Genomic DNA, 12,255 nt, shown 5'->3' with positions numbered 1-12,255 from the left:
TTAAAATTGGATTTGCCAAAAAAAAAAAAAAATCGGATTTGCAAAAAATAAAAATAAAATTGGATTTGCAACTTTTTTCTAATGTTACTTAATTGTTCTTAAACATCCTAATGGGGCAGCCCTGGTGGCTCAGCGGTTTGGCGCCTCCTGCAGCCTGGGGTGTGATCCTGGAGACCCGGGATTGAGTCCCACATCGGGCTCCCTGCATGGAGCCTGCTTCTCCCTCTCCCTGTGTCTCTGCCTCTGTGTGTGTCTATGAATAAACAAATAAAATCTTAAAAAAAAAAAATCCTAATGGCTAGGGATGCCTGGATGGCTCAGGGGACTCCTGGGTAGCTCAGTGGTTGAGTGTGTGTCTTTGGCTCAGGCCATGATCCCAGAGTCCTGGGATTGATTCCCACATCGCATCGCATCGGGCTCCCTGCTCAGTGGGGAGTCTGCTTCTCTCTATATCCCTCCCTCCTACTTGTGCTCTCTCTCTGTCTCTCAAATTTAAAAAAAAAAAAAAAAAAAAAAAAGATCTTGAAATAAGGTTATCTATTTTGGCATAAAAAGGCTTCTGAGATTAAAATAACTTTATTTTATTGTATACTTTATTTCCATAATTATAATTGAAAAACTATGAATCCCCAAAGGCTCTCTCTATACCAGAAGTATATACTCTGAAGTGTGTATGTACTTTTAAAGGCTTACACATCAACCTTCTCACAATTACTGTAAGAATGTTTTTGTGAAAATGGGTATTGTGTCATTTTGTTGTGAAAACTAGAATTCAGTCTTAAAAAGCACCCCCTTTCCTTGATTTCCCATGGGTTAATAAGTTTGATAAGGGTTGGGGAACATTTAGCATACAGGTAGTGCACTGAGCTTGAGGCTTTGTTAATGGGCTACCAACCTACCTTAGCTACAAGAAGATGTGTGTCTCTGTGTTGGGTTTGTCAGCTACCTCAAGGGGGTGAAAAACTACTCTTCAGTTGACATATGTGACATTTGTGTTGACATTTGTAGGGTTAGCTAAAAGTGGTGTGATGCTTTTCCCACTTGTTTTCTGGCTATAACTTTTAGACTGTTGTAACAGAATCAGAGTTGTGTTCCCCCTCTCGTCCTTTTATTCTGAAACATTGGGGATTGAAATGCAGGTCAAAAATTCTTATGACCCAGGGGCACCTGGGTGGCTCAGTCAGTTGGGTGTCTGCCTTCAGCTCAGGTCATGATCCCGGGGTCCTGGGATTGAGTCTCACATTGAGCTCCCTGCATGGAGCCTGCTTCTCCCTCTGCCTGTGTCTCTGCCTTTCTCTGTGTGTGTCTGTCATGAATAAATAAATAAAAATCTTTAATAAAAATAAATAAATAAAAAATAAAAATACAGAAACCCCCTAGTTGCTCTGTAACTCCAGGAGCCAAGGATCATCCAGAATTTAAAAAATAAAAAACAAGAAAGGCTAACTCATGCTTAGCAGGACCAAGTGGAAAATTACTTTGTGACCTAGGTATGTTACTAGTGCAAAAGCCTTAAAAACAAAACAAAACAAAAAACACCTCCAGGGCACTTGGTGCTCAGTCAGTTAGGCATCTCCTTCAACTTAGGTCATGATTCCTGGGTCCTGGGATCAAGTCCTGCATCGGGCTCCCTGCTCCGTGGGGAACCTGCTTCTCCCTCTTCCTCTGCCTGCACTCCCCCTGCTTGTGTATGCTTGCTCTCTCTCTCTCTCAAATAAATAATCTTTTTTTAAAAATACCTCTAAGTAGGGAGTATTTAGTTAATGGGCTGGTTCATGAACTTGTACATAAACTTCCAGTTGAATTTCACAAATCTCTAAAAGAGAAGCTAGTTTTTGTCCTTAATAATAAATAGAATCAATGTTTTTCTATTGAAAGCCTTTCCAACTGAAAAGCTTTTTGAGAGCCATTTGAGTTTCCAAATATATATATACACCTATATTTAGAAAGCAAGTTTCTCAAATTTTAGAAGAAAGGAACCATAAAAATTGTATCTGACTCCATTTCTTCACTATACTGCTATCATGAAATCTGCCCAGTCTCAAAAATAGTTAGTTAGCGTTTCTATGTGTCTGCCTGCAAGCCATGCCACATCTGGCCCATACCGAGCTCTCGATGATGTCCTTTCCCTCTGCACTTGACACCCTCTCACAGCCTTTGCCGTATCAGTGTATGGTAGCTTCATGCTTTCAGTTGCTCAGGGCAGAAGTCTTGGCAACCTTGTTCTTGATCTCTCATGCCCACAGCTTGGTCTGTGGGCTCCACCTTCACAGTCTATTGAGGATGCTGCATCCTCTCACCACATCCTCTGTTACCACCAGTATCTCATCCAGGCCACCAGTATCTCACTGGCTTCTCGCCATGGTATTCTAATAGGTCTCACTACTTCTACCCTTGCATGTTTATGAAAGTAAATCAGATACTGTCATTTTTCTGCTCAGGATCTTCCTGTGCCTTCTCTTCTCACTAAGAAATGTAAACCCCAGTCTCTGTGATGATATCTGAAGTCCTGCATCCTCTAGCCCCCCATTACCTGTCTGACCACATCCTGTACCAGACCCCTACGACTCTGCCCCAGCTACATTGGCCTCCTTACTGTTTCTCAAACACACCAAGCACAGCACCCGCCTCAGGACCCTTGTACTTGGCTGTTTCCTCCATCTAGAATATTGTTCTTCCAACCTCACTGGAAAACTTAAAGCATCTTTAAAGCTCATTCCCTCACTTCTTTTGGGTCTTTATTCACATGTCACCTTAAACCAAGGCTAGACCAAGTCTAGTCTTCCTATTTACATCACCATGCCCTCTCCTATTTATGAATTCCATATTCCCCATTACTGCTTAATTTTTCTGTGTAAAACATGCCATTATCTAACATACTGTATGTTTCACTTACCTTGTTTCTCTTTCTTCTCTCAATAGAACATAAGCTTCTTGAGAGCAGAGTTGTCTTTTTGTTGATTGCTTGCATTGCAGCCTCTAGACTAGTGCCTGACACCAGCAGACCCTTGGTAGTATTTATTGAATAAATGAATGTAAGTAACATTTTAGGTCTGGTATTTTTTTTTCTCAGAATGTAAAGTGGGGATAGCTGTAGTTCATTAGAACACTGAATAATGCAGATCCTCAACGAAGCTATGATATAGACAGGCTTATCTTTCATAACCTTTCCTTTTTTAATAGTGTAAAACTGTTAAGTATATTCAAAACGATGTTTAACACAGAGGCAAAATATAAAAAATAACGACAACAAAAAATAGCCATGTTCCCACCACCCAGGTTAAAAAACAAAACCATCAGTATTTTTGAAGCCTCCTCTGTGCTTTCCCTCACCTCATCCTCCCTCTTCTCCCTGCAGAACTCCTATTCTGAATTGTGTTTATTGGTTCCTATTGGTTTTCTTTATAGTTTTGTCACATGTGAATGTATTCACTCAGGCATAGTTTTGAACTCTATATAAATGGAATCCTACGGCGGGTGTTCTTCTGCAGGTTGCTGCTTTGCTCTGATGTTCCTGACATTCATCCATGATGACGCATGCAGCTGCAATTCATTTATTCTCACTCCTATATAATATCCTCATTGTGTGAAGAGGCTGCAGTTTATTTATACATTCTCCTGTAAATACAAGTTTTGGGTTGTTTCCTTGTTTGTTGTTTTTGTATTTTTTTTCTAAGATTTTATTTATTTATTCATGAGAGACACAGAGCAAGAAGCAGAAACCTAGGCAGAGGGAGAAGCAGGCTCCATGCAGGGAGCCCGATGTGGGACTCAATCCTGGGACTCCGGGATCACCCCCTAAGCCAAAGTCAGACGCTCAACCACTGGGCCACCCAGGCGTCCCAGTTTCCTTGTTTTTTAATGCTAAAAACAGTTCTGCTATTAACGTAATTGTACCTGTCGCATAAAACACATATGCAAGTTTTTCTATGGTGTATTTTTAGGAGTCAAGATGCTGTTCAGTGACGTATATGCATCCTTCATTTTATTGATTAATGCCAAATCATTTTCAAACATACTTGTACAAATGTATACAACAATCAACAGTGCACAAGAGTTTTAATTGTTCTAAGTTTTCTTAATGTAGAGGATATAAAATGGCATCCCATTATAGCCAGGGCGGAGAGCTGCAAGAAATGCAAAGGCATAGAGACAAGTAATGGTGAAAGAAGAAAAGAATTTACTTCACTGAGGCCAACACCGGGAGAAAACATCTCAAAGACTGTCTCCAAAGTGCTGAAAATACTTCTCGGTTTTATATAAGGAAAATGTGGGACAGAGGTTGGGTGGGTACGTGCCAGTGGGCAGTAAAGGTCAAGTCAATCATTGTCTTGGGGTCAGTCACGTGGGATGTTGCTGGATGCTGCAGTCCTTTTTGCCTGAGGGGTAGTTTCGGTTCCATCACGGGATGCTTTGCCTCACAGGGTATTTTGCCTGAGTTAAGAGATAAGCCCTGAAAGAACTTAATCAATGAGAAATTTTGAGGTCACAATGGAGGTAGTTGAAGTCCGCTTTCATCAAGTTAGTTTTAATTTGCATTTTCCTGTTTTCTAATAAGGCAGCCTATCTTTTCAGATTTAATTGGCCATTCCTGTTTCCTCCTCTGTGAAATACCTATCCATGTTATTTGCTCTTTTTAACTGGATTGCTTCTGGTTTGTTGGAGTTCTTCACATTTTCCAGATACATACCCTTTGTCAGTACATGTAATGCAGATATGTTGCCTCAGTGTTTCACTATCTTTGGATGAATAGAAACTCTAAATTTTAATGAAGTTAATTTCTCAATCTTTTCCCTTAAGAAGTTTTATCTTGAAAGGTTCTTTCCTACCTAAGGTCATCTGGGAACTTTTCCACCCCCTGTCAAAATATACTGCTCTCAGACCAGTCCTTTGACCAATCCCTGACAGCCAGAACTCCAGAAGTTCTCAAACTCAGTCACAAAGATACAGGTGACTGAGAAGAGCTCAGTTTCAGAAAACACTTTTACATAAATAGGAATCAAATGAAAGCTAACTCGCAGTGTTTTATTTTACTTCTTTTTTGCTAATTAGAATTTTAATTGACCAGTATATTGCAAGAAAGAGATCTGTGGGGGCACCTGGCTGGCTCAGTCAGAAGAGCATAGGACTTTGATCTCAGAGTTGTGAGCCCACATTGGGTATAGAGGTTACTGAAATAAATAAAACTTTATTTTTTTAAAGATTTATTTATTCATGAGAAACACACACAGAAAGAGAGAGACAGACACAGGCAGAGGCAGAAGCAGGCTCCATGCAGGGACCCCGACAGCGGCTTAGCTAAACCACTGAGCTACCAGGATGCCCAATAAATAATTTTTTTTTAATTTTAAAAAAGAAAGATTTGGTCCTAAAATCAAACTCCACTCATGTAAGGTGAACCCGGGTTATAACCTTAATTAAAATAATCTGACCTTTTCTTAGTAGATACTAAGGCAGAATGTCAGTGTTTCATTTTAAAGCTTGTTTTGAAAGTGATTGCAATGTAAAACTTTTCTGTCTAGACATAGAGAAAGGTCAATAGGAATTAGTAGAATTAGTAGAAGTCTGTATTAAGAATGTTTTGAACAGGGCAGCCGCAGTGGCGCAGCGGTTTAGCGCCGCCTTCAGCCCAGGGCATGATCCTGGAGACCTGGGATCGAGTCCCACGTCGGACTCCCTGCATGGAGCCTGCTTCTCTCTCTGTCTCTGTCTCTCTCTCTGTCTGTCTCTCTGTGTGTCTCTCATGAATAAATAAAATCTTAAAAAAATGTTTTGAACAAATTTTATATGTGATACTACTAACTTGAATGGTGCTAATCAGTGAATAATTGGAAGAAGTGCCTCTATGGTGCTTGAAAAATGTGTTTATTTTAGAAGCAGAGAATCATGAGGTTATAAAGCGATGCTTAAAAGCTCTTAGTTGCGGTGCCTAGCTGGCTCAGTCGAAGCATGCGACTCTTGATCTCAGGGTTGTAAGTTCAAGCCTCATGTTGGGTATAGAAATTACTTAAAAATAAAATCTTAAAAAAAAAAGAAAAAGTTCCTCTGAGGTGATCTGTCAAGCAGAGGAATTCCTTCTGCAGCATCCCAGGCTGTCTTCTGCCCTTGGATTTAAGGCCCTGTGAGGGCAGTCAGTGTTGATAAGGCCACCTGTACCCCTGCATCTTTTCAACAGTTTATTTGCTTAGCACACACCTTTTTTTTTTTTTTTTTCATTGTGCTAAGGTAAACTTCACAGCAATTTCTGCCTTTGAAAAGGAGAAAACTGTCTCTTCTTTTACACTCAGTACTTTTCAAACACTCCTGACACCAGATGTGTGGAGTTTTTCCCACACCAACTGGTTCTTGATGCTGGACACCAGCTGGGTATTCTACAACTCAGTTCAGTTCTGACACTGCCCCCACCCTCTGCACCTTCTGACATCAATCACAAGTCAGATTGTCAGCTGTGCTTCTGACCATACATGGAAGGTTAGCACAATGCCCTCCTCAACTTGGATTGCATGCTGGAGTGTCTCATAGAACTCAGGAAAACCGTTCACTTAGTAGCTTACCAGTTTATTACAAGGACTATTGGAGGACACAAATCAACAGCCAGATGAAGAAGTGCATAGGGCTCAAGGTCTGTAAAGTTCTTGAGCAGAAGAGCCTCTGTCCCCATGAAGTTGGGATACTCCACTTTGCTAGCGTGTGGATGCATTCACCAACCCAGGAGCTCTCCAAATCTTGTACTTCACAGGTTTTTAGGAGGCTTCATTACATAGACATCATTGATGAAATCATTGGCCCGTGGTGAATTATTCAACCTGCAACCACTATTTCCTCCCCAGAGGTTGACAGGTGGAGCTTGAAATTCCCACCCTGTAATCACAATTTTGTTCCCCTGACTAGCTCTTACTCCTGGTTTTCTAGGAACTTTCCAAAAATCTCATTAACATAAAGTCAGGTGTGGTTGAAAAGAGCTTTTTATGAACAGAAGTCATCTCACTTGTATAGGGCTAGGGCTATTTCAAGAACAGGACAAGACGCTAAATATGATAACAAAAGGTACTCCCTTCATTGGTCACTTAGGAAATTGCAAGGGTTTTAGGTGCTTTGTGCCAGAAATGAGGACAAAGACCAAGCATGTATTTGTTATTATAAATCACATTATCACAGTCTTCTTACAAGTTCCAAATCATTTTCTAAATAAATGAAATTTTATTTTACCGAGAAAAGTCAGTGTGGTTTGACTGTCCAACAGGTAAACTTAGATTCCACTGAAATTGAATGAGTACTTACTCTGTGTCAGACAGTGTGCAAGGTAGTATCTCATTTCACTTAACCCTTACAATGATACTACATATTCAGTTTGGTAATGGCATCCCTGATAAACAGATAAAGACCTTGGCCTATGAAGTTAGAAGTAACCTGTACCTGATATCACAAAGAAAACTGGGAAGTGGTACAACTAAGATTGGCATGCATGCCTCCTGATTCCAAAGCTCTTTCTGGCAATTGCTGTAAAGGAACAATACTAATAATGGGGATATTTTACTGATGACCTAAGTGAATAACAAAAACAAATTTGGAGAGGCTGTGACCAGTATCAAACTATGCTTAATGCAATTGTTAGGTCTTCCTAGAACATTGGAAGTAAAAGTCTGGAGAGATACTGTATTACATTTACTCCAAAAATGCAGTTAGATCTTGGGCCTACTTAGTAGCATTTGCCTCTCGTGTTTGAATCTCTGTTCCCTAACTGCTTTTCCTCTCCATTTCTTTCATCTCGCAACCACCCCTAACTCCCAACCTCCCGGAGTACTTTCTTCATTTTCTTTATCACCCAGCTTAGCCTACCTCTTTCTAATAAGCCTGTCTTCCCCCTTTTGATCTTCCTCCTTTTCACTTTCTAAAACCATTTCTCATTTCTAGTAAACTTTGGCTGCTCATTTATACTGTCATTTTCTGCTGCCCTGTGGTTTGTATTCTTATATTCCTAGTTATAGTGCCTAACACATGGTGTTTAATGTTTCATGGTTGTCCTTATCGCACCTGGTACCAAAGATTTTCATTTAGAAAGGTTGCGGGCCTTAAATGTCTGGCCAGGTAAATTCAAGATATACCTCTTTGGGTTTATACAGACATTTTTTAATTTTCATGCTATGTGGTCCTCTTAAACTATATCCCTGCTAGAATTTTTGTTTTTTTTGTCTTTATTAGAAGACAAGAAAACGTGTCTTTTGTTTTAAACAACTTTTAGGTAAATCAGCAATGTCATATGCCCTAAAGGTCTGTGAATTAGCCCAACCTCTTCTCAAGGCTTAGGATACTAATTTCCTGCGATGTCAATATTTATTTTTATTTCTGGCCTCCCTTCTCTCTTTCCCCACCCCCTAAGGATAGAAACTCATGAGGGAAGGGATTTGTTCCTATTTTCGTAAAACCTAGAACAGTGTGTGGCACATAGAAGGTACTTAATACTAGTTGAATGAATAAATGAATGGAATAAAAAATATCTAAGATATTTTGAGAAAACAGCATTACTGGAAGTATGCTTAGTATAGTCCCTTTGTGTTTTTAAATATTATGTATATGCCCAGAAAAATTCTCAAAGGAAACACAATAAAATGTTAGTAGTGATTTTCAGTGGCCAGGGAGGGATTAAGTGCAAAAAGTATGGATCAGGAGGTTTTACTTTGTAATCCTGGAGTGTGTGTTATTTTTATAATATTTTAAATTTTAAAATAAAGACTTTACAAATAAAAAATATCCAGTATAAATGCTTGTGTTGCTTCCTTTAGAGGTGGATGAATGGAGAAAAGGCTAAGAGACTGTGTGTTCACGTGTATATAATAAAATGAATGAAAATGTCATTCCGGGATCCCTGGGTGGTGCAGCAGTTTAGCGCCTGCCTTTGGCCCAGGGCGCGATCCTGGAGACCCGGGATCGAATCCCACGTCGGGCTCCCGGTGCATGAAGCCTGCTTCTCCCTCTGCCTATGTCTCTGCCTCTCTCTCTCTCTCTGTGTGACTATCATAAATAAATAAATTTAAAAAAAAAAAGAAAATGTCATACCATATATAAAATACCATGTCCTGTTTTTCCCTTAGCATAATATGTCAGATATTTTTACATCACTAAAAACTATTAAAGCTCAATTTTAATAAATATTGCAGTAGATGGATAAGTCAGTATATTTTATACTATATCATATTGAACTCTTGCAGTTATAAATGAGAGCTCAGGAAATAACTTTATTCATAAATCTTTGCAGTGCTTTGCTGACTTTAATAAAGATTTACAGAAGTAGCATTACTTGGTTAAAACATACCTTGTTATCATTAGAAGTGCTAAGTACTTAAAACAGAGTCGTATGAACTTTAAGTAAATTGCTTTCTGGGCAACGCTTCCTGCCACTTGGCTTGATTCTTTGCAGAGAACTGCTGCTTTTTCACAGTATCTGGCCCACTCTGTTTCACACAAAGTTTAGCCTTAATGATGTCCATTTTTGGTATATAGCATATACTGTATAATAATTATTTGTATATAATTTTCCTTCTTTAATATTTGATTTTGAATATACTCAGTTTGAGGGGGAATTTAGTAATATTTTTAATGAATGCCACAAGTGTTTGAATATGGTTAACAGAATATCCAGCTTTGTAAGCTGACCTATTGCCCTTAGGAAAATTTAAAAGTCATCAAAGGCCCAATGACCCTTACAAAGTAATGTGCAGTCTGTGAGTGTGTGAAATACTTGGTTATTAAAACCGCTTTTCCCGATGAGAGATACGCTATTTAATGAGGACTGTGATAAGTCACCTTGCATTTTGCTGCCACTGGTGTTAACGCTTTCTGTTATGACTCTGCCCGGTCCACAGGTGAAAGTGCTGCACAATCAGCTGGTCCTTTTCCACAACGCCATTGCTGCTTACTTTGCCGGGAATCAGAAGCAGCTTGAACAGACACTTAAGCAGTTCCATATCAAATTGAAAACCCCTGGAGTGGATGCCCCATCTTGGCTTGAAGAACAGTAAAATCACACCCGGGGGGGGGGGGGGGGTAAAAAGTCACGTTGTTATATTTCTAAACAAACCTAATAAGAATTAAGCAGAGTTGGGTTAAGATTAGGGAAGCGGTGACCACAACCATTGTAGTGATTCTGGCACAAATAGCTTTAATTTCTCCCTTTTTCATACTTTAACAACTGAACTGTTAAATTTGATGGGAAGGTGGGTGATTTTAATGTAAACATAATTTCTATAATCTGAACACAATAATTTTCCTTTTTGAGAAATCCTTTTGTATTGTGAGGGTTGATGGCTATTTCTGTAGTTTGAAAACATCTAATATAGATTTGCACTGACCAGATAGAAATTCAAGGTTTTTGGTCCTGGAAATGAGGGCCAGTTGTAACTTTTCCAAAGGGAGGTTTACATAATTTGTATCAACATCAGATATTTTATATATGAATATATTAAACATCTTTAAGAGATTCATTTTCATGTATTGTCTTAAAGAAAAAAACTATTTTGCAGAGTAAAATTATATGGTGTTCCTGCAGCATCCACGCAGAGGCAGCAGCTCTAATGAATGACTGATTGGCTTGTGGAGTTGTGGCAAATACCTTTTTAAAAATGATTCTGTACTATTGTAATTTTGTTTAGACTTTTTTTTTTTTTTTTTTTTTAAGACGCAGGAAATCACACTGTCATTTCTGTGAGGCTTTTGAGCTTAAGAGTTTGCATCCCCCAAAGTCACTGGGCATTTAGGTTAGCAATTTTTTTTTTTTTGATTCATAATGAAACCTGCTTAAGAATTTTTTTTGCAGGTGGACTTGGGAATTGAAATTCTTGATGGTTTCTATGTACTTAGAAAGCAAGTTTTGGGGTAAATTCCATTTTGACAGAAGTGAATTCCTAGACAGCTTTCATTGACTTCCATGTGTAACAATACCGGTTAAGCCTTAAATCACAGATATGTGCCTTCTCAGATACAGTAATTCTTATTCAACCAATGTACATAATCCATAAAGAAACCCCTTTCAGATAATGTTTGACGTATCTGTTCCTTCCTTAGAAAGGAACACTGTGTATCAGTGTTGGGTTTCTTTGTATTCGTTAAACCACATTTAAGGTTTATAGTAAAATCAACTTTTGAATTTGCTGTTTGGTTTTTCTTCATTCCTTTCATGGAATGAGAAGACAGAGGAATTTTTTTTCATTTGAGTAATGGAAAGGTAGTATGGGACAGTGTGGTGGTAACAAGAAGAAAAGGGATTGGAAAGGCCAGTACTGTTTTAGTTGTTCAGCACTGTTGGTTTCGTGTTATGTGGTTGACCTGTCCGCTGTGTGGTTCTATCAGTCATGTAAGCCTTTGAAATATAAGTTCTCTTGATTTTTGTTGTAGACATAAATTAATGTCTTCATTTCTTTTGTGTTGAAATGAAGTACTTAAAAAATTACTGTTATACATGAACTTTGTGGACTGTAAGATTTGTTATATATGTTCAGATGCCTTTTAGCTGGCTTTTTAATTAATATGCCTGTTTTCAGTGCTTAATATGTACAATGTAATGTGACTGTAAATCATAAACCTATTTTAAATCATTCCTTCCTGTATATTTGTACTCTGACAGAGCCTTATTTTATTCTTCAGCAGAATTACTACTTGTGATAGTTCCTTTACATTCCCCAGAATGTGCCTCTGGTGTGAATTTTGTATTCTTATTAAAAGTGTTTGCTGCACTACCTTGTTTCTCTGGCTCTTCATAATTTAAGAAGCAGCTATTTGGACATTCTGAGGACAAATTTGTCTTTTTCTGACTTTAAGAACAATAACCAAAAAAATGGTGCTTCTGTCATTTATAATTGCTTTTTCTCAGTAAGTTAATTCTTTTTCTCAGTTGGAGTCTCTTTTGGAAGCAGAACATGTCCACTCTTACACATTTTGGTAACAACTTCAGTAGGTAAGGAATTAAACAGTTTTAAAGACTAATGATTTTTTTTTTTTTAAGATTTATTTATTTATTCATGAGAGACACAGACTCAGAGAGAGAAGCAACTCTTCACAGGAGCCCGATTCGGGACTTGATCACGGATCCCGGGACCACAAACTGAGCCAAAGGCAGCCACCAGGTGCTGGTACTGATGATTTTTTTAGAATAAACTAAAAATATCAGTGATTCTGAGTAGTGGGTACATGTACAAAAGAAATAATTAACATATTAGCCAGTGGTATATTTACTTTGTTAGGAAAGTAATTTATATTCAT

The 12,255-nt window shown here is 38.5% G+C and overlaps 1 protein-coding gene across 10 annotated transcripts in view; it reads left to right on the top strand.

The window, feature by feature from the left end:
* ARFIP1 (ADP ribosylation factor interacting protein 1) overlaps positions 1–11,732 on the top strand; it is a 130,513-nt gene extending 118,781 nt beyond the window's left edge. For all 10 annotated transcript variants that reach the window (XM_055336338.1, XM_055336339.1, XM_055336336.1 and 7 more), the window contains one exon: positions 9,864–11,732. In XM_055336338.1, coding sequence (XP_055192313.1) covers positions 9,864–10,019 — 156 coding nt within the window. In that variant the 3' untranslated portion in view covers positions 10,020–11,732. The remainder of the gene's footprint in view (positions 1–9,863) is intronic.
* Positions 11,733–12,255: the final 523 nt, after the last annotated feature.

Source organism: Nyctereutes procyonoides, unplaced genomic scaffold, assembly GCF_905146905.1.
Source record: "Nyctereutes procyonoides isolate TBG_1078 unplaced genomic scaffold, NYPRO_anot_genome, whole genome shotgun sequence".
Lineage (NCBI taxonomy): Eukaryota > Metazoa > Chordata > Mammalia > Carnivora > Canidae > Nyctereutes > Nyctereutes procyonoides.
This window is presented reverse-complemented; position numbering and strand designations above follow the sequence as displayed.